At 44.8% G+C, this 21,706-nt stretch overlaps 1 protein-coding gene across 2 annotated transcripts in view; it reads right to left on the reverse strand.

The window, feature by feature from the left end:
- Positions 1 to 3,233: 3,233 nt before the first annotated feature.
- Positions 3,234 to 21,706, reverse strand: part of LOC110979089 (uncharacterized) — a 78,053-nt gene continuing 59,580 nt past the window's right edge. For both annotated transcript variants that reach the window (XM_022234611.2, XM_022234612.2), the window contains 4 exons: positions 9,688 to 20,995; positions 9,225 to 9,413; positions 7,933 to 8,091; positions 3,234 to 7,373 (listed from right to left, as the gene is read on the reverse strand). In XM_022234611.2, coding sequence (XP_022090303.2) covers positions 7,245 to 7,373; positions 7,933 to 8,091; positions 9,225 to 9,413; positions 9,688 to 20,995 — 11,785 coding nt within the window. In that variant the 3' untranslated portion in view covers positions 3,234 to 7,244. The remainder of the gene's footprint in view (positions 7,374 to 7,932; positions 8,092 to 9,224; positions 9,414 to 9,687; positions 20,996 to 21,706) is intronic.

Genomic DNA, 21,706 nt, shown 5'->3' on the forward strand with positions numbered 1-21,706 from the left:
CCGTCATGTTCACTGCTCAGTGCTTGCATTCAGGGGAAATAGACCTACATACTAGTGTGAATGATTGCCTAGTCAGAGATACAGAGGTCTAGAGAGACAGCTGTGTCCCATGTGTTTTGGAGGCTGGATGCCAAGTGTTGGGTCCAAACAAATCCTAATTAGGTTATTTCAACAGGATGACGGACAAGGACTAAAAATCTAAAGGTTACACTATGGCAGGGTCTTCATATCCATAACTTTTGGAGGAATTATTGATCAAAACCCACAGGCAAAAAGTAACGAGACATCATAACACTTTATTTTTAATACAGACTTCACATTGGTGGTTGAATTCAAAATTAAATGTTAGGGGGTCTGAAGATTCCCTTACAGAAGTTATTTACTGACAAAATTAAGACAGGTTTTTCGGTGTGAGTCCAAGTTTCACATGAGTTTTCCAGACATATTTCTGAGGTTATAATTGTGTGACAGGAAGGGATGAGGTCTAGTTTTCTCGAACAGCCTACTGAGTTCAATCCAAGTAACCATGAGAACTATTTAACAAAAAAATACATTTTTCAATATTGAGGAGGGGGTTTGTAAACAAACACACTAAACTCCCTTATCAGCGGTGATACATTAGTTACCTGAAAGCAGGAAAATTTCCTAAGAAGTTAGTTTTTGCAGAGAAAATATCGAAGTATTCACCTTGAAATCACTTGGCATTTTCAGATCAGTCTTGGGTGCATGCATGGGGTGCCAAGTGGCATCCGTGTACGGAATACTCACCAAATCTCGTAAAAAAAATCCCTGTAGAGAAACTTCCTTGTACCATTTAACCCTCGTGATGCTGAATCCTGCATTTCAGGATGATTTGTCATATAACCCCTAGAAAGGTCACAAGGGTTTTAATGCTTGATGCTTTTACCTTTAATGGTAATTGATCATCATGGGTTCATGTCATGCACATCTCTCCGAGGCATCATCAAGGCATCGACAATCCGTAGTTTGTGAGGCAGCACTAGATGGTTTAATTTATCCTATTACAGCCAGCTTTATCCATATTCTAAGAAAAGAATTACGTGCCTTTACTAATTTCTTTGTAGCGAATTTTTTACGATTTTTGTGGACTATTAAAATAATATCTTTGCAATTGAAGAATTCATTATTAGACTGTTACAGCTTGGAACATTATACTAAAACACAGATAAGGTTGGCCACGGATTTCCCACCTACTTTCAAATACTTTTTAAATAATTCTCTGGACAGCATACAGAGAAAACAGAATGAGTATTGCACCCTGACTCCACTTCAGCGGTTGTTTTAAAAGTCTGTTTTTAAAAGTCAAGAAAATATTAAGAAAATTTTTCCTAACTAAAGTGGAAATTTTTTCTCAGTCCTAGATTCATGTCTTTTCAGCATTTCTGGAACAACTCTCCTTCACTGAGATAATATGATGACCAAAGTGGAGACTGGATGCAACATTCTTTCTAAGAAAATTCTGTTACCAAGTGTGGCAGCTGCAGATAAGTGAAGTGATTCTACAGCACACTTCCGTGACATGTGCAAAGTTTGAGCCAAATTGGTGGACTCTGATTCATGTTTTCAACATGTTTGCAATAATTGACCTTTATGTTAAGAAAAAAAAAATGCATTAAGAGGTTACTGTCTTGCCCTAAGGTTACACAGGACCGGGATCCTAAATGTAAGGGTTGTCGTCAATTATCTTGTAAATGACAAAATGATTGGTGAACATCAGCTCCACTCAACTCAATTACAGGTAGCCTAATGGAAAGTCATTACTTAGGCCTACATCATGACCGCTTTATTCAACCAAACAAACATGTCTTGCTACGATTTCAACTTACAGGTCTGATCACCTTGGTTGATGTCGGCCTCCTGGTTTGAAAGAACAGCGACAAATACCCGTAACTAGTTGTTATCAGAAAATCAGTCTTTCACAGGGTATTACACAAACGATTTGTCCACCATCAACTTCTTGTCGAGTGTCAACATTTTCCCGCGTGAACTTCGCCCTCAAATTTACATAAGATGAAGTAATATTAGGAATATCTATAATTAATCTAAGAATTAGCAACAGAAAAATCTTTCGTACTTTCAAAAAGTATTTTATTTAGAAGAAAACCTCAATAAAAAGAAAATGAGAAACAAATAATTTTTTGTGCACGTGCGGGAGTCTGGAATTTTCCAGCTTTGGCGCGTGTCGTCTGCTTGCGGCGTGGAGTCGCACGCGTTTGGCGCCTTTTATGTGTGAAAGCAAGGAAACGTACTTTTGGCATGGAAACACATTGGGAGACTCGACATTTCAATGGTGTTATTTTTTGGTTCACACTACTCTGGCATAATGTTGGTCACAAACATGCTTTCTTTGTTTTCAGGAACTAGGCCTACCAAAAAAGCCAACTGCGAAGGAGGAACCGCACAGACAAAAATAAGGAAAGGCGGTTCCTTAAAAATGTGAGAGAAGTAGGCACAGATCGGTCAGACATGCATCATTTTTGAGCATTTTGAATTGAAATGCAAATGGCAACTCAAGTAAAATAGAATTTTCCCCATATCCGTTCGTAAGTGACCTCGTCATACAATCGAACACCCCATGATTTCCAGGCTCCCATTGGACGATCGCAGAAGTTGCGTGTAGTTCGATTCTAGGGAACATGTAACGGCTATAATGCATGTAACTCTTGTGCAGTGCACGTGCAGTGGGCGTGGTTTAAATAGAATGACGTCACAATTATGCGAACTGGATAGCCTGCTATCATTAATATTTCCTATTTTTGCAATGGGCGGTCTAAGTTTGCAGAAATATTATCCTCGCTTTGGTTCGTGCCTTGTGTTAAATCAGAATGCCCATTTGCCCCATTACGTTTCAAAAGGGTCGTATTTTCCTTTAGGAGTGAATGGTAGAGTTTAGTCTTAGTTTTAATTTGTTTTAATTAATTCTTTTACTTTTATACTGATGGCTAGCCACAGTTTCAGACAAAAGGTGGAAACAAAAAGGACTGTGATTATAGGAAGAATACACCCAGAGGCAGTAGCGTAGCTAGGTACAAATGTCCGGGGGACCCCGGGTACACATATTTTTTTCCAAGGGGGCATCACAAGAAAACAACCTGAAGCTGCCTAAACTCAGCGAAAATTATTCACAAAGTTCAAGGGGGGGAGCAGGGGGTTATGGACACCACTGTCCAGATGGGAAAAGCAATGAAAGACATCATCATACCATCAACTGGTTCATTTTCACTCATATCTCTCTCCATTTATTTACTCAATATCAAAAATTTACATCAGTGGAGCTTTGTATTTTTTCTTTGAAAATAGAAGTCACATGAGAGAGGGTATTTACACAACAACTGTACACTTTCTTTTTCTTAAATCTTTAATACAGTAATTTGACCAACCCTACAGACAAATATGGAGCTGGTTGACATAATACGTTCCCAAAGGTTTTCAGACTACAAAGTGGACTCTACTTTTATTCACCTAAGTAAAGTGATTTTTAATCCACGCTCGCTTTCTGTCAATCCAGATACTTTTCTATATGTCTTAAAAACCCACATGCCACAAGAGAACCATTCTGAGAAGCTATATATACACAAGCTCACTCACACTGCAGGGGAAAACATCCTTCAGGTGTCGACAATTAAGTTCGACAGCAGGGTGGAGACTTGTCCCACCCCCCTCGGTCTAAATGTTACAAGTGAACAAGTCTAAACGGGTACAAGGGAAACAATGCCCTCTAGTGTCAAATACATATCCTGACAACCAACTTCAGTGTCAAATGTTTCCATACTGTACAAGGAATCTACATTTACACAGATTTGTTTCCTTACCGAGACTGTACAATGTTTTTAAAGTTTCTATACAGCAAAGAAGTCAACCTAGTGAAAATCAGTGTTTACACTTTGTACAATCAATTTTATTTTGCACTAAGGTTCTGTAGTAGGGGAACACTATCATTTATGAGACAACATGATCATTATCAGCACCATAATGAAATAACCACGGTTTTTAATGTCATGAAACATCAAGTGCAATCAACCTGAACGCTGGGGTCCAAAATGCACACACAAGTTAGTTTCACAGTCAACTTGTTCAGTACAATTTGTATTATACGCGATACATCCCAGGACAAACCCCACAATATACCGAGACAACGGACAAAAGAAATACACTAATTTCCCCCTGAAAAGAGTGTCCCCTACATACTTGTGTAAAAAAACAATTGTGAAATAATGAATCAGTTAAAATTTACCTCTTATTTAAACAGCATAATCAATTTCCACACCAACAGATAAAACAGAGTCATTCATAAAAACAATTTTTTTTTTCTGTTTTTTCACTTTGGTATCAGAGTTTAGCATGGGCCGTGTAATTTACCAAGCTTTGCTTGCCGCCACATCACTCCTGTATATTTAAAGTCACAACTGCTGCTGTGATTAAAACAGAGAGAAATAAAACAAGACTTTCTAAAAAATTTGAAGTAAATTGTTTTTTCACCTATTCCCAACATTCATATTAATTGAGTTTAACCCACAAGATACATTTTTCCCACCTAAACTTGTTTCCAAACTGGTGAGTTGTTATAAGTACATGAGCAAGGGCATGTTTTCCATCATAAACAAGTAAGCAGCTGAAACAGTATGTCGCATTCTGCACGTGGTTGGTTTCAAGCTTTTGCCTGGTGACAATTCCCTCTAGAAAAATGAATTGGCCTGAAGTCAGTGACCATGGTCGTCTCCAGCTGATGAAAACCACATGTGTCTCCAAGTTCTTTTATCCACTTACAGCCACTAGCATCCTTCGGAGAAGCCTCCAATTAGAGCAGTGAGAAACAAAATTACCCCCCCCCAAAAAAAAGCAGTTCAAAGCAAAATGTATCTGTGAACTCACAGCAACCACAGAGAAACCTGCAAGTCCACAAGGCAATATCTGGTGCCCAATGACCGTAACATAAAGGATTATCAAACGAAACTTGCTGCCTAAATTAGCCATGTTGTCTTGAAACTTGTACAGATTTCTAAGAAACCTTGGGTATTTGCATTACTTTAAATGTTTTCTTTTCTGGAAACACCTCCAACTGTACACCAATATGCTAAAATCTTGCTTCCTCTGCATCTCTTTGACAATGCTTAACTGCAGATAGTAGTGATATTAAAATATACAGTGTAAAACGGCAGAGTATTTTACATCCTAAATTGGTCCTTTTTTCTGAGTGGATTACCCAACAAAGTTCAACGTATCTAAACAGTGCTCAAACATGTACACGTTTACCTGATTTTTTTTTTTAAAGGTTTTCTTGGAGACAAATGCAACACCAGTACAGCCATACAAAATCTGTTTTCTGATTCAGACTAAAGAAACAAAGATCACGGACAGGTGGCAAGTCTTTTCACTACAAACCAAAATTACCATACCAAAGGAAGAGAGTGCCAACATTTCGTCCAGAAGAGGTAACTTCCTGTTACATGTATTCAAACAACTTCAGATTATTTCTGACAGCAACCTTTCCTGCTCTCACTCAACTAAATTAAGAAATCATTTCCAGATCAAACATGACTGCAAGTCTCAATCAGTACACGACACAACAAGTTGATGAACTTGGGACAATTCTGGCATCTGACTTGTCAAACACTTTTGGCTTCTTTCCTAGAATCAAATAATTTCTGGATGTTCACTACTGAACCCATTCTATTGTTTATAAATTACACAATGAGACAAAAGAATGTAGCAGATGTAATACGGCCGTAAAACATAACTCAAATCAAAAGGAAAGTAAATATGACCATTACAAGAAAACATGATGTGGCGAAATAGTAGGAAAAACACATCATTTCTTTTCACAGTTGCTCACAGGCAAGCGTGTATACTGGACTGAAATAATCCTCGGAATATTTTCTTTCCAACCCTTTTTATAATTTTCCCCCCTGCTGAGTTCTGACTGCATGAACAATGTTTTCTGCCTTAGGAAAAGCTTGCCAACAGTTAGCGCATGGTTTAAACTAAAATGAAATGGAGAAACATTGATGAAGTATACTGCACATACTGGTTAGGGTTCTTGTGTAAGAGATCGTTTCTTTTTCCTATGAACAACTGAAATACATATTTAACATGGTGACACAAAGTTGTGGACGGATAGTTCTTCCCTTCTACTCTTTTTTACAAAACACAAAACAAGCAGCATTCGTATTCTTAAATTTCTGAAAAATTTTACAACTCTACACCCCTCCATGAAACCCAGTTCTGAACATGGTAGTCAACATATTTTAAAATGGACATGAGAACGTTTTGTGACATTTTCAGTTCGATCCTCTCAAGAAATGTCAGGTTTGCAACAAGATAATTCAAATTGGCTGGTGAGCATGTTCCCAGGTAACCATATTTGTCTGATTCTAAGGGGGCACATAATGCCTGAAATGTCGAGAACTGAGATCTGTCTCCAGCCAGTTGTTTTCAAAGCATGGCGTAGGTTAGGATCAGTTCCACGGATCAGCTAGGCAAACCAACATGCTGAGAGCAGAAAAGAAATCCTGCTTAGGTTACCAGCTTAAGTACCACATTGAGTTCTATGCTCCTTCCTGAACCCAAGCTGTGCTTTACGGATTTTAGTTCTGGAGATTTTTGTCCTCAGCGGTTCATTCCAATTAAGCAGTAAGCATGTGATAAACCACAGGGTCAAAGTTCACAGAGCTGCCTTGCCAATAAGCCCTATACATGCCAAGCACCACACTGGGAAGATTCCCAGCCAAAGCATACGCAAAGCGAGTGGTATACGCTGGCTGGTAGCCCACCACTACTTTCTGTGCACAGCCGAATTCCTAATGCACTTTCATAAAACATACTCTTTGATAAAATTGGCAATCACTGATAACCACCGAATTGGCTTGGGTTGGGAGTGGTATTGACACCAATGTTGTTCCCGAAGTGTGGTACAAAAACATTATTATCAACCATCTGATAGAGGTCACCTAATGTAAGTTTTAAAAGCCTTGACAACTGTAAGTCGTTTACCCCCCGTTCGTAACAATACTCTGTAATTACTTTATCGATGGCAAGATCAAACAACTTAAATGCATCCACTCCAGGCAGCTGCACAACACAAACACTGTAAAGTTTCACAATGGGAAAAACTCACTCCTCGTAGTCAACCGTGAAAATCTAACTGATCCTTCAGCAACGGGCAACAGGTGCAGAAAGACAGGGACAAGGTCTCTGAAGCCCGCTGAAGACAATTAAGAAGATTGTCAGCAGGTGGCTATGACCACCATCAGATGAGCGATGTCCGTCACATTGTCCATCAGGTCAGGGGCCACGGTCATGAGGTTGGCCTGCGTGAATTTGCAGGGGGGAAAGATGTGCACCACAAAGGCCGGCTGTGGACAAAAGCAAATGATTGTCAGTTCTTAACAACTCCCTAAAACCAGCTTGAGCACTATCCTCGACAAAAAACTCTCTTTTCACGTCATTATTAATTTGACCTATTTCCACCGAAAAGTCACAAATAACCCATCATCCGAGACTTACGGATTTTTTCCCAAATTCCCTGACCTTTCCAAATGGAAAAGGGGCACTCATTTTCCAGGTTTCCTTGATTTCCAAGATGGCTTGGAACCTTCTATGAGCCAAGTTCACAGAGCTGCTGAGCTGAAAGTACTTCACAACAGGTTTATGTCCAAAGCCAAAAATCAGCTATTAACCCTAACCCTCCTCAATCCTCCAACAGGTGAAGGATTGAGGAGGGTTAGGGTTAAAGAAACAATCAAAGAAACATGCAAAGCAAGTTTCGGTAGGTCACTAGTTTCTACTGTGCAAATTCCATTCTTCACTCGGTAAACTTTCTGTACCCTGCAATGTTGAGAGATCCCCCAACCCACCTCCAGTCCTACCTGGCTGCTTCTGATAGAAATCATTCTGTACTGGAAGGAATCCTACCTGATTTGTCCCTGGTACGGCCACATTGATGATGCCTGCAGCTTGCTTCTGCTGGAGGTAAGTGATGAAGTCCTCCCTCAAGGTGTTGGTCTGAGACAGGACATCTTGGTGGTCTCGTCCACAAGGCAACGCTAACAAGACGCACGACTCATCCTGCACCTGAGGTCACACAAAGTAATCACAAGTGCAAAATTCTGTTTGGCAAATGCAACTGTTGATAGGATTGCGAGGAAATGCTTAAGTATTCCCTGCTGTACTTTGGGAGTTGAGTAGTTTTTCCTCAATGACAAAAAAATACAGGAGAGACCAGATTCGAAGGTCTCAAGGCCATTGTGTTACCATTTATTTCCAAGGACATCTCAAGCTCTTTGCTGCTTCAATTTATAAAAACGATTAACACAGTTTCAAGTATTCTACCGACCACTTATTTGTCCAGATGGTAAGGGGAAAGGCATGTTAAATATGTATCAAATAGAAGTTTACCCCAAGGTTTAAAGGTTTAATGGTTTTTTGGGGGGGTCCCCTCAAGATAAAACAGTGCATTAACCACTTTGCGCCAGTGGCATTTATCAATGTTGATGATGCTGGGAGGGGATAATCGTCATTTTTTTTCTGTTTTCAAAATTTTTAAAAATTCATATCTTCATTAACAGGATACTTACACCCACACGAAGGACTGTCTGGTTTCTATTCTAATCTGACAGACAACATCTATTGACGCTGGAGTACTTCAGTCAGGGCTGCCGCCTTGTACAAAGAGCCCACATTTTGCGGTGTTCCGTAATTTTCTTTTGTTCTAAAACTGGCGCAGTGCGCTGCTGACCTCTTTTCAATAGGGGCCAGATTAGCATGCAGCAGTGCTGTGTGGCTCATTGATGCAGTGGTGGAGCGCTTTTGTCCCCAGTGGTAATCCACTCGCGATAAATCCCCAAAACCGTAGTATGCTTTTTCAAAACAAGGCTGGATCATCTCCACTACTGAGAGTGAAAAAATGTTGGTAATGCCCAGCCCCATGGTCTTTTGTTCCGAGTACGGTCTTTTGTTACAAGGCCCAGTTCCCTTGGTCCCATTTTGGCGACCCCGGCCACGCGTATAAAGAATACGTGTCCGGTACCGGCAACCCCGGCGGCAAGTGGTTAATACGTATTAAACTTTGCACTCTCCCCTCAAATTCTAGAGCGATGTTCATTTCTGTTTTGATGAGCTTGACACTCAGGATGAGAGAATTCTGCACTAAAGTATTAAAGCATTGAATTTAAGTGATGATTGGAACTTCACTGAGCAGTACACACCTGCATCCTTCTGCCCACACCATCAAGCTGAGACGGCTCTAGTCTCATGCGCTGAGCTATCCGGAGCGTCTGGTGGGTGTTCTGCAACGACTCCTGGGCTACCGCTTGGCTGCCTGACACGTAGTACATCTGGATGGCCGCAACGTCGTTCTTGAGGGTGAGGAAGCCTTGCCACATGACAGGGTAGCGCTGGAATTGAGAGACACGGGAGAGATGGTCAAGTGAAAAATTGTCAGGGAGGTAAGCCTTTTTAATATGTCAGCATACCGGCTACTGCCTGGTGATGAGCCTTATACAACATTCCTTCCGAAGTACATTAACCTTTTTGAAGCAGTAAAGACAAATAAAGGCACATCACTCTCTTGGAAATTCTTGAACAGGTCTTTTCATATTCTGGTAAATATGCTTCTCTTTCAAATCAAGTATCAAGATAGGACTGTATGAAAGGAAACAAGGTTCTCACACTGAGAAGTCCCACAAGAGCATCTGGTCCTTTGGTCCTTGGAGATGGGCTGGTTTGGCTGGGGTGCATTCCAACTGGTGTATGAGCCAAGGGGGACACGCCAGCAACTCCATGGGTCACCCACACTGGTGTCTCCCGCCCAGGCAGCGACTGGTAGTCATGGTTTGGCGGTCTGGGTGTTGACGCATTCTCATTCTCTGACGGGTGAATCCCCTGCCTGGCAAGCTCCATCTGGCGAGCCTGGAAAGCCTGCTGCGTCTGCATCTGGATGTGGGCTTCCATTCCTTGTGGGGTCCGGCGGTGCATGGCATCTGACGGGATCTGCAGGTGGGGTGGGGGCTGTTTCTCTTGGTGATGCAGCTCTGCATGCTCCTCTTGCTTCTGCGAGGCACGGGAGGCAGCGATGCTGTAGGTGGGCTGCCGCATGATCATCTGCGGCATGCCGCGGTGTACAATGGCACCTGGCATGATAGTACCAGCCGGCAGGTCAAACCTCTGCGGCGGGATTCCTGATGTGATGCCAGGTGTCCGGGGCGGAATGCCTGAGATAATTCCAGGCTGCTGCATCATGCCATGAGGGGGCAACTCACCACTCTTCTGAACATCCGGGGTGGAGGTTGGACGGGGGTGTTCACTGTGTGCCAGAGCTGGAGATTTCACCCTTGGAGAGAGAGCTGGAGAAGTGGCAGTGCCAGGTGCTACCTTGGGGGATGTTATCCGACCACCAGGTGAATGCATCACAGCCGGTTGATTCTCCATACCAGGGACAATCATCCGTGGGTAAGGCATTCTCAAGGCTCCTGGGAGATAAACAGCTTGTGGCACGCCGGCTTTACCAGATTCAATCGACATCATTCCTTGAGCGGCAACTGCAGGGGGCACACTGTTGGGGGATTTCTCCTTCTTATTAGGGTCGGCAAAATACGGATGACCAGGCATCATGGCCGGGTAAATGATTTCACCTGGATGACCGCCTGGCATCATGACATGTTGGTTTGGATGCATGAGCTCGGGCCGGGGTCCACCTCCTCGTGGTAAGAACAAAACCTGCCCATCCGGGGTGCGGATCGGTGGCATTCCAGGACTTGCTGGTACTTGTCTATTTTCTACCGAGGCACGCACCCAAGCTTCTGTTGCTGCAGCTCTCTGTTGGTCACTTATTGATCTTTTTCTTTCCTGGTCCTCTTTCTGTACACTGTGCTGTTGTTGCTGCTGTTGCTGCTGCTGAGGTTGATGGGCTTGCGAAACAGCCATCATGGAAGGATGTACACCCCGTTGCAGCTCCACATGTGCCACCTTGGGGCTATCTGTCATCATCTGCTGCTGCTGTTGCTGCTGCTGTGTCTCACCTGCTGGGTTCTTAGCACTTTCTGATTTGTTAGTCCTGGGTTCGAAAGAAGCCTGCTGTATGGCACATGGAGGTGCAGCAATTGAGTGACCTAGCTTTTCCTTTTTTGGCGGCAACATGGGCTTCGACGGGTCTGACTGTGTGAGACGTGCTCGGAGGACACTGGCATCTGGGTAGGATGTACTAGCCACTGAGGTTGGTACGCGGCAAGATGGCATGTTTGAGAATACAGTTTTGTTCTCAGTGATAACAGATGTGACTGTGTTGGAAGCTGTGGAGTTTGCACTAGCAGAGGTGGACATCTTGGATGTTGCACCAGGGCTGGCCATTGTAGACACAGAAGCAGAGGGCATTGTAACAGCAAATGGGTGACCAGCAAGTGTTGTGATGGTTTGTGAACCTTGTCTTGGCAGTCCTGGATAGGTGGTGGCCACTGATACAGATCCAGATGAGGAAAAGTTTGGTGACACTTGAAGAGCAGGATGTGACATCCCACTAGCTGTCGAGATGGGCATTTGAGGGGAGATCTGCTTTTGCTGATTTTGGTCTGGCCTTGTGATGGACTGAAGGTGAGCTTCCAGCTGTGCATGGCTCACAAGGGTCCGCTGGTTAGTAGCACTCCCTGAGCCCTGACTTTGCCCCTGGCCCTGGGCCTGTGTCTGGACAGACATCTGTTGGGTCTGACCGTGAGGCTGATGCTGTGGAAGGGTCTGGAGCTTGCCCTGGGATTGGGAAGGCAGCTGCTGTGAATTTTGTGTCATTGCCCGCTGCGCATTCATTTGTGCCTGAATCTGGGCTTGTACTTGGGCTTGCATGGCTGCAGCTGCTGTTTGATGCAGTGGTATCATCTGAGGTTGTTCTGCTGCCCTGCTGAATGGGGGTTGTTGCTGTTGGAGCTGCTGCTGTTGCTGTTGCTGCTGCAATGATTGCTGCTGCTGTTGTTGTTGCTGCTCTAAGTTTTTTTGCAGAGCTGCCTGTTGCTCCATTGTTTTTTGCATCGCTGCCTGTTGGAAGTGTGCAGCCACCAACTGTTGCTGAGGTGTCTGGAACTGACTCATCTGAAATTGCTGTTGGACACCGGCCCATTTCTCCAGCTCAGTCTTGGAATCTCGTCGTCCACGGGATGCTCGCTGTCGTCTTTTGGGAGCTACACCAGCAATTTCTTGGGTGGCTCTCTGGCCTATAGGGCTTTCTAGGGCTGCTACCACAGCGGGCATGCTTGTGGCTGTACTAGCTGCTGATGGGGCCAACGTGGGTGAGAAATGGGAAAGGGTAGTGCTTGCAGGTGTGACTGTATTTGATTGGGGTTGATGTACTGAAGAGGTCATGACTGGTGATACACTCGAAGAGGAAGTTACAACACAAGAAGTGGAAACATTTCCTAAACTCAGAGTGGTGGACTCACTAAACATTGGTTGGGGTGAAGGGGACAAGATTTGAGAATTAGAAACAGATGCAACTGTTCTGATAAGATTTGCATCAGGTAGTGCAATAGATGCTGGAACTGAGGACACCATCATCAAGCTTGTAGGAATTTCTTCAGGTTTTCTAGGGGGACCCTCAAGTTGGTGCATGACACCAGCCACAGGGAGACCTCCTGATTTAAAAGACTCTCCAAGCTTCAGAAGTGCAGTGACAGTATCTGCTTGCTGGACCATTGCAGCTGATTGATCCTTGATTCCTTCAGAACCGATTTCCAAATCCCGCCCTCTGCCTCTGCCTCGTCCTCGTCCACGTCCAGCACCCCTTCCACGGGACGATCGCCTTGGCCGGGGAGCTGCTTTGCCTGGAGATCCCTTGACAACTTCATTCGGGCTTGGGCTGGGTTGAAAATCGTATACATCAAGACCAGCTGCCTCCTGCCGTCTTAATTCTTCAGCAGCCTGTTTTAAGCTGGCCACCTTGTTCTTGGCCCAGTCTGCAGCCGACACAGGAGAAGCCACAAGGCTGATGAGGGATTCTGAGGCTGGAGGGGCCTTAGGAGCTGCTTCAAGGTTTGTCTTTGGTTTGCTGGGCTTCAGTGGGTGCTGCTCATCGTCAGTGAAATCATACACACTAATATCCCCAGGTTTCAGCATTTCTGAGCCAGTTGCAGAGTTTGACCTTGCACGATGGCCAAAAATAGAGCCCTCTTTGGTGCGACTCGGTGACCCAAATACAGCTTTAGGATCCTTCTGTTGATCCTTGGGGAATTCTTTGGACATTTCCTTCAGCTTAGAGTCAAAAGTTGTAAATCTGCTGTCCTTGAAGTGCTCTTGATTTTCTGACACCTTTTCAACTGCAACTGGTTTCTCCTCACTGACTATGCTCTGAGTTTGCTCAAGAGGAACTGGTTCCTCAGCTACCAAGATATTAGCAACAGCCTCTTCCGTCTCTGCTACCTCGGCCTGTGTCTGTTGTCTCCCTTCAGCTGCTTGAGTTTCCACTCCTGTTACTGCAAGTCCAGCTGCAACTTTTAATCCTGTCTCTGGATCCCCTTTAGTGATAATGTTGCTGATGATTGGGGGCTGCAAAACCATTGCTCCAGTGGCAGGAATACCCAAGAACTGCTTCCAAGGGGGCAGTTTGTCTTCAGTGAGGAGATCTGGTTCAGCCGGTTTGACCTCTGGCAAAGTGAATGTCTCGTGTGTTTCTTCTTTGGGCTGGGTATTTTCAAGGGCTCTGTTTTCGCTACGCTGAGTAAGGTTGATGATCTCTGCAATCGTCCTTGCTCTGCCCTGATTCTCTTTGACTGTTTTGGGTTTGCGGCCTCGCTTTCCTCTTGTCCGTTTTGGTTCAGGTTTGACAGTCTGTTTAGTGTCCTCAATCTGTTCAGGAGGCTTTGGGTCCTCAAAAACTGGTACATATGGTAGCTCTGTAATAATCTCTTTGGGTTCCTTCATAGTGGGCATATTAATTGGGACAAGTGGGGCCTGTTCAGGATTAGAGTTGATCTTTTTTGCCTCCAAGGCCAACCGCTCAACCTCGCTCTCTGGCACAAATTCTCCTGTTGCCTCTGACAAAACCTGTTTCTCTGGAGTGGTCTTGATCTCCCCAACAGTCTCCAGCTCTGCTTCTTTGACTTGGGGGGGACTCTGAAAAGTCTGTGGGAAACTCTGATAGGGTTGAGGCATGCTCTCTTGGTTTTGTGGGGGGCTTTGAAAATTTTGAAGATTTTCTGAGGGACTTTGGAGATTTTGTGGTGGGCTCTGGAGGCTCTGCAGTGGACTCTGAAGGGTTTGAGGAGGACTTTGAATTGTCAGTGCTGGACTTGGTAGGGCTGGGAACAGGTTTCTGATCTCACTTGGGCCAGGACTAGTTGGTTTTTCAACCTCCTCGTCAAGGAGGCTCTGGAGCTTCTTAGCACCTCTTTCCAACTCAAGTTCCTCCTCTGTGGGTAGATGAGGAGACATTGGCTCAAACGTTGGTGTCTTTGGAACCTCCAGATCAGAAAAGTCACACTCGGTAGTCTCCTGGACCTCAAGGTGCTCCACCTTCCCTGATTCCCTTCCCATCCCATCTTTGGTTTCACTGGTATCCTCCACCTTAGCTATTACGGGCTCTTCGTCTTTAGAAGGTAAAGTAATATTTAGTCCGCCAACTTTGGAAAACTTTTTATCGAGGGCTTCCTTGACAGCAGCTTCATTATCAAGATCGTCAGACATGACTTCTGATTTTCTCGACCTGTCTCTCGATTTACTTCCCTCCCTTTTCTTGGATTTTCTCTTGTGAGACCCTTTCCTTGGTGATCTCCCTTTCCCTGAACGCTTTCTGCTTGACTTCTGAATGGCAGCTTCAGATTCTGTCTCTTCATCAATGGGCTCAGCTAATACTTTATCCACTTGGTCCCCAGAGACGAGGGATGGGGGTTTCTCTGGTGTTTCCTCGACTGCCACAAGATCATCTGGTGGCAAATCCAAGGTCTCTTGCACTGCTTCTTTACTTGGCTCTGATGAGATTGGTGCTTCAAGTGAAAGCTTGGGGAGATCGTCTGAAAAATCAGACATTTTGTGTGGCTCCTCTTTAATTGAAGACGGTATTTCTTCAATCTCATACTTCGGCACCACAGAGGGACCACAGCTGGCATTCTTTTCTTTCTTTGATTTCTTCTTGGATTTGCTATGTCTTTTAGACTCTTTGGATTTAACAGGCACTTCCAATTCTAGAGTACTTTCATCTTCCGGTTCAGGTATATCCACTGGTTTATTGTGGCATTTCACAGTTTTTTCAAAGTCATCACCCACTTTTGAGACTGCTTTGCTATCAGGTTCCCCAGAAGATGTTTTGAATGACAGGTCACTATCTGTGATCTCAGAAGTAGGTTCAGGCTCTTCAGGGAGCATTCCCCACTGCTCGTCTTGCTTCTTCTTATGTTTACTTGCCTTTCCATGAGCCTTGGAATTTGCTTTCTCTGGTTCCACCTTGACTTCCATTGAGGTGACCTTCTGCTTTCTCATCAATGGTTTTGTATCGTCTGGACTTTGATCATCTTTCTGAACATCAGTGGGCAATTCTGGCTGCTTGCTTGACTCATTAGGTTTTTCAGAGTCTTTGCTCTTTTTCCCTTTGGTCTTCCGTGATGCTGATTTCTTTGAAGATTTCTTTGAATCTTGTGTTGCCTCTGGTTCTTCAGGTTCCACAGGCATTTCCTTTTCCTGCTTCGAAGTTTCTACCTCCTTCTGCTCTTTCTGGAGAGCTACATCTTTGTTCTTGTTTCTCTCAAATTCAGTCTCCTTTTCCTTTTTCTTCTTTTTCTTGTCTTTGGATTTGGGTAACTTCTCTGGCCCTTCATCAGCCACTTTTAGTTTGAAATCTTCTTTTACAGCTGGTGCAATGTCAGGTTTGGGCTTCTTGGGAGAGAAGATCTTGGCCTCAAAGAAATCCTCATCTGCATCTGATTCAGACTCTGAGGAGTAGATGACCCTCTGCCGGTCTTTCCTTGACCTTTGCTTAGACATCTTTGCTGGTTCCTGGGGCAATGCTTTCAGCTGAAGTTCAGTCTCAGAGTCCTCACTGTCATCTGAACTGGACAGTGTGGACAACAGGGCAGCAACTCCCCTTGCTGGCTGCTTTGGTGCCTTCACTGGCGTCTCCTCCAGCTTCTTTACAGAATCTAGTATGTCCTGATGAGCTGATTTTCCTTTATCTTTGTCTCTTTCTTTCTCTTTGTCCTTGGATCTGGCTTTGTCCCTGCCCTTTTCATGGTCCCTCTCTTTCTTCTCCAGTTCTCTCTCCTTCCTATCAGTGTCCTTTTCTTTCTTTTCATTTTTCTCCTTGGGTTTGTCCCTGTGTTTCTCTTTAAGTTTCGGTTTCTCTGAAGATGGTTTGGACTCCTTTGCTTTTGCATCTTTTGCACTATCACCAGCAAGTTTTGATATTGAACTACTTGAATCTGACTCATGCAAAGTTTTCTCGGCTGCGACAACTAAGTCTTTCCTGTCCTTTGTGGCTTTCTTGAGATCAGGCGGCTTTGAAGAAGGTTTCGTGCTCTTATCTGTTTTGCCCTTAGGAAGCTTCACATCCGTATCACTTACGGCCTTTGTAGCATGGGATGATTTTGAATCCACCTTTGCAGATTCCTTGGCTGTTGCTTTACTGGAATCCAGCTTTTCTTTTGAATCTTTCCCCTTTCCTGTTGAGACATCTTTTTCTTTTCCCTCCTTCGATTTTGAAATGAGGCTTTCCTTGTCCCTCCCGTCCTTAGCTTTTTCTGTGTGCTTTGAGGATTTCTCTGCTGATTTAGGCTGGCCAGTGGATTTTTTGTCATCTCTCGCATCCTTAAGGTCTTTTGACACCTTTTTGACAAGTGATTTAGCAGTGGCAGGGGAGTCCTTGTTTGCTTTAACTGTTTCTTTAACAGATGTACCACTGGTAGTGGTTTTTTTGATAGTACTGTCTTTGGCAATAGGCTTTGGAGGAACTTTCTTGGGTGGTGATTTTCGGACAACTGCTTTCAGTATAGGTTTCGGCGAAGGATTCGCAGCCACCTTGGTTGATGTGTCACATGACTTCTCTTGAGACTTCACAGGGCTGGGTGATCGCTTCCTCTTCAGTTTGAGCTGGTCAGCTCCTCTCGGTCCATTCTCAGTCTCAATCTTTGCCGATGTTGGGGCATTTGGCTCTCCAAGATGCGGAGTCGTTTTTGATGTTGCAGTAGCAGGACCTGATTCAGAAGATGTGTCCTTCTTTAGGATTGACTTTGGCCGCATTGATTCCTCCCGAGAGCCTGTTGCTTCCCTTTTGGGGTCCTTCAACGCAGTGCCTATCTTAGGAGGCTCATCTTTCTGTGATGGCAAAGATGGAGACTCTTTTGAGGAATCTTTCCATGGATCTTCTGTGCTGACTGCTTCCTTGCGCGACTCCTCCTTTGCTGTATCTCTGCGAACTTCTTCTCTATGCTCTTTCCGTGGATCACGGAGAATAGAGACAGGAGTGATCTCTTCCTTAGATGATGTGGTGAAGGTCTGACTACGCTGGGATTGTTGATTTGGGGAAGGTTTGTCACGGGTAATTCCTGCAGACAACGGCAGAGAAGGTGAGGTCATACTTGTTGCAGCTGTGGTGGTGCTCCCTGATCTGCGGAGGGAGCTTGACACTGTCAGTGGGGATCGTGCTGAAGAAGACACCCAACTCCCAGAGATTGAGTTTCTTCTCTCCAGTGGACCATCTGGGATCAGTTCTTTGCCCTCTATCTTCCCCCTCATGAGTAAATCTGTAGTTGTCAAGGCTGGCATTCCTTCAAGGAAGTTAAACTTCCTGTTGGAACCTTGTGACACTGTGTCCTTCAAATGGGCACTCTGCTGCAGTCGGGCAGAGTCCTGGTCAAAGATGCTACTCCTTTTCAGAAGACGAGATGTAAAGGTCTCTACTTTTTGCTCTCCAGCCTTCTGTGGCTCCCTCCCATCAAGCACTGCTGGCTCTGATTCGGTGCTCTTGGCCTTCTTCTTTATTCGCCCGATAAGATTCAATCGCTCCACCCTGGACTTTGTGGACAGTACATCTGATTTGACCTCCACTGGAGTTCCTGGGGTGCTTGGGGTATTTGGGGTCAGGGGTGTGGTAGGTGGGGTGTCACAACTTCCTTTAAACTCACGTCCAACCATATCTGACACAATGTTCTCTTTTTTGATGCCGGACAGTAGATCCTGCTGTTGTGTAAAGGCTGTACTGACTGATAATTCTTGTTGGGCACTCCCTGATGGCAGTTTTTTCATCTTGTTGCGCTCAAGCACGGCTGAGACAGCATCCTTTAAAGATGGTACTTTACTAAGAGTGGGCACCTTCTGCTCTGGTGTGTCAAATGTATTGCTTTCATTCTTCAGGATTGGAGGAACGTCCTCAGTTTTCTTCTCAGAGTCAAGAAGGTCCGAGACTGACGTCAGGCCAGGCTTCGTTTCAGAGATCAGTGGAGAGACAACATGATTAGATTTTTCAAGATTTTTCACAAAGTTGCATTTCTCCAGAGAGGTCTTTAATTTGGTAAGGTGTTCCATGGTAGGATCCGGACCAACATGTCGAAAGGGACTCTCAACATGCGTTGTCAACAGCGGGCGTCTGTCCAACTTCACAGGCGTTACAGCTGGACTGAGGATGGGTGCACTAGTTGAGGGTGATGATGTGTCCCCTACTGATACTACAATGGGCTGGTTGATTGGTTTTGGGGAGAGCAACGGCAATGCTTCACCATCATTTGGAATGTTGACATTGAGCTCCAGAGATTGGCTCTGGACTGAAGCAACCTCCGATTTTGTTGCATCAGCATCAACTACTTCCTCCTTCTGTGGAACAGAATTTTGCTTCTCCTGTTCCACGGGGTATCCTTGTATACGTGGATCAACTGGCACATCTGAAACTCCACCAGGGGACTTTAGCCCATCCTCGCTTTGCCGACGGGCACGAAATCCACCGCGCTTCGGATATAAGCCATCATCTCCACCGCCAGCTTGGGATTCCGACATCCTCCGCCTTCTTTTTGGAAAGAATTCCACCAGAGTAATTTTATGGAGCTTCCATTCCATTTCCTGGATGATGCCATCTGATTCAACAGGTTTCTCCTTCTCATTGAGTTTTCCAGAGTATTCTGCACTCTGATTGGACTCAGAGTTGCCAGCTGGTGGAGGGGGCGGAGGGGGCAGCACGGGCACTGGACCATTAAATTCCTCTTGGTCAGGTTGTGTCTCCCTCTCCTGTAGTTGCTGCTCAAAGCTCTTCCGCGCAATCTCCATCTGTTTCCGGCAGCTGAGGCTGGTGTCAATGTGAGGCTTTTCAAACATGTCCTGGACAGCAGGTTTACTGCTTGACGAGGACGTGGATGATGAAGGTCCCTGCCCACTGCTGCTGCTCCTGGAGGTTCGCCCCTGCCTGCTGTTTTGATCTTCATCAACTTCCGGTGTGTCCTGATCGCTCGAGCTTGCAATGCCTTCATCCATGTCCAGAAGATGTTGGATGCGGACTTTATCCCTCTGTGGTGGCCTGATGCCACTACTCGTACTGAGACTGGAATGTGGGTGGTTTTTATCACGGACGAATTTATCCAATCGTCCCATTTCTGGGGAAGATTTTTTGGGTTTGTCCACCCCTTTGTCTTGACTGCCACTATCCACCAAAACCTTGCTGAGTTTGAGTGCGGGGATTTCATCCTTATTCAGTTTTGAGTTCGCGGGTCGGCTCGGACCACCACCACTTGGGACCAATTTGTCCTGAATTTCTGGGATGTGGGAGAAGGGAGACATGTCTAAATCCTTCTCATTCCTCTCCAGTAAACTGCGATTGAACCTCTCCATGGGATCGTATTTAATACACTCCAGTTGTATCAAGGCTTCATGTTTGGTCCCGAGCCTTTCTCGAACTGGCTTGTGCTTACTTTCAATCACTGTTCTTGTGTCCCTACTGAAGTGGGACTCTGAAGAGGTATCATGTTTGAGAGAATCACCATGTCCGTGCGACAGTTCACCCAAAGGTTTACTGATCACCGACTTGGGTACCTTATTTTGCAACGTTCTATCACTGTTTGGTGATTTAATCGTTTCCTTCTTGCGCATCTTGTTGATGTCCACAGGACTTTTGTCACTGAAGCGCTGCCTGCGTGCTTCCAGTTTGCGCATGTTTTCATCACTTTCAACAGGCTTAAGCAATGACTGGGGCTGATCCACCTCAGCTATTCTCCGCCGTTTTCGGGCAATATCAGGTTCATTTGGCAGCTGCATTTTGCTGGCATCAAAACCAGAGGTGTCCTTGGAGCGTACAATTTCACTAGTCCTTTCCTTCTCAAGAACTTTGTTCTGTCTTGTGTCATCCAAGTCATTCAATTTCAACTTCTTCATGTATTTATCTTTGGGTTTATCAGTTTCGTCTAACTCCTCCACAGACAATTTTTCTGTCCTTCCATCGCAGTTTAACAACTTGTCAGTTCTCAACTCGCAGTTAACCTTATCTGTTCGTATATCCGAGTTGAATTTCTCCTGCCGTGCATCACAGTTTAACTTCTCCAGCCGCTTCTCAACTTTAGTCCTGTCATGTTTCAAGGCAGCATCCTTGGACCGGATCACCTTCAAACACTCCAACGATTTTTCCAGTCGGTCCCGCTTCTGCTTGGACTTCTCGCTTGACTTACTGAGCGATTTCTCACTCAGCCTGGACGACTTGTCGCTTCTGTCATCGTCAGAGTCTCTGCTCTTCTTGGATTTCTTGGATTTGTGTCTGGTTTCACTGCGCTCCGTAGAAGATCCTCTTTCGTCCGATCCCTCTAGTAACCTGCTCTTCCACCTGTCCTTCTCATCCCGATAGTTCTCCTCATGTGAGGGACTTTGCACTGGTGTGTAGGACCGTTCCGATCCATGAACAGTTACAGTACTACGAGGAGTTCGTTTCCTCCTGGGGCAAGCCACTGGACTGACACTCCTGCTGTGGTAGGGGCTTTGTGTAGGGGTGTTGACTTCCTGAGATTCCACACTGCCACTACAACGCCTTCTCTCGTACGACCTGAGAAAAAAAAGATGCGGATGCTGTAAGTCATTAATTCACCACTATTTCAATGCATTTTGGGTGCAACCAGCAAACACCAGCAAAGATGTCGGCCAGGTTCTTTTCTTGTCCAGAACCTGAAAATAAGGTCAAAGAAGCCTAAACACACCTTGTTAAAACTGGCGTCTTTGCACTGAAGCAGTGTGGCATGATATGTTCTTTGCCTATGTTTTGACTGCTGTTTCATTGCTTTGATCAGAGCACTGTCTACATAGATACGGCTATATGCTATCAAGAACCATATTTATGAATTATGGAAGAGTAAACAATGGGACCAATATCAATTCAAAGCAATTTTTCATTTTGTTCTATCCACTGCTTTTCCAATACACTGACGAGATTCTGTTAAACTAGTCACTCAAAAATACGAGTCGCATTCAGCAAGACCAAGAAGATTTTGAGTTGGATGTTTCACAAAGGGCAGTAAATAAGGTTTTCATTCAACACAGTTCCAACCAAAGATTATGTAGCGCTGCGTAGCGGCGCAAGATGGGTAATTCAGCCATAAAGTGTGAACGTTCATGTGTGTGCGTGCCTGTCGCTGCGCCTGCGCATTAACATGCACTGCGCAGGTGTAGCTCAACCAGAATGGCGCCCATGTGATAACAACGTTTTACGCGTATTCATGGTGAAGTTCCCCATCTTGCAACGCTACGCGGCGCTATACGA

This window comes from Acanthaster planci, linkage group LG16 (genome assembly GCF_054643075.1).
Source record: "Acanthaster planci isolate LZ-2023a linkage group LG16, COTS_SCS, whole genome shotgun sequence".
Lineage (NCBI taxonomy): Eukaryota > Metazoa > Echinodermata > Asteroidea > Valvatida > Acanthasteridae > Acanthaster > Acanthaster planci.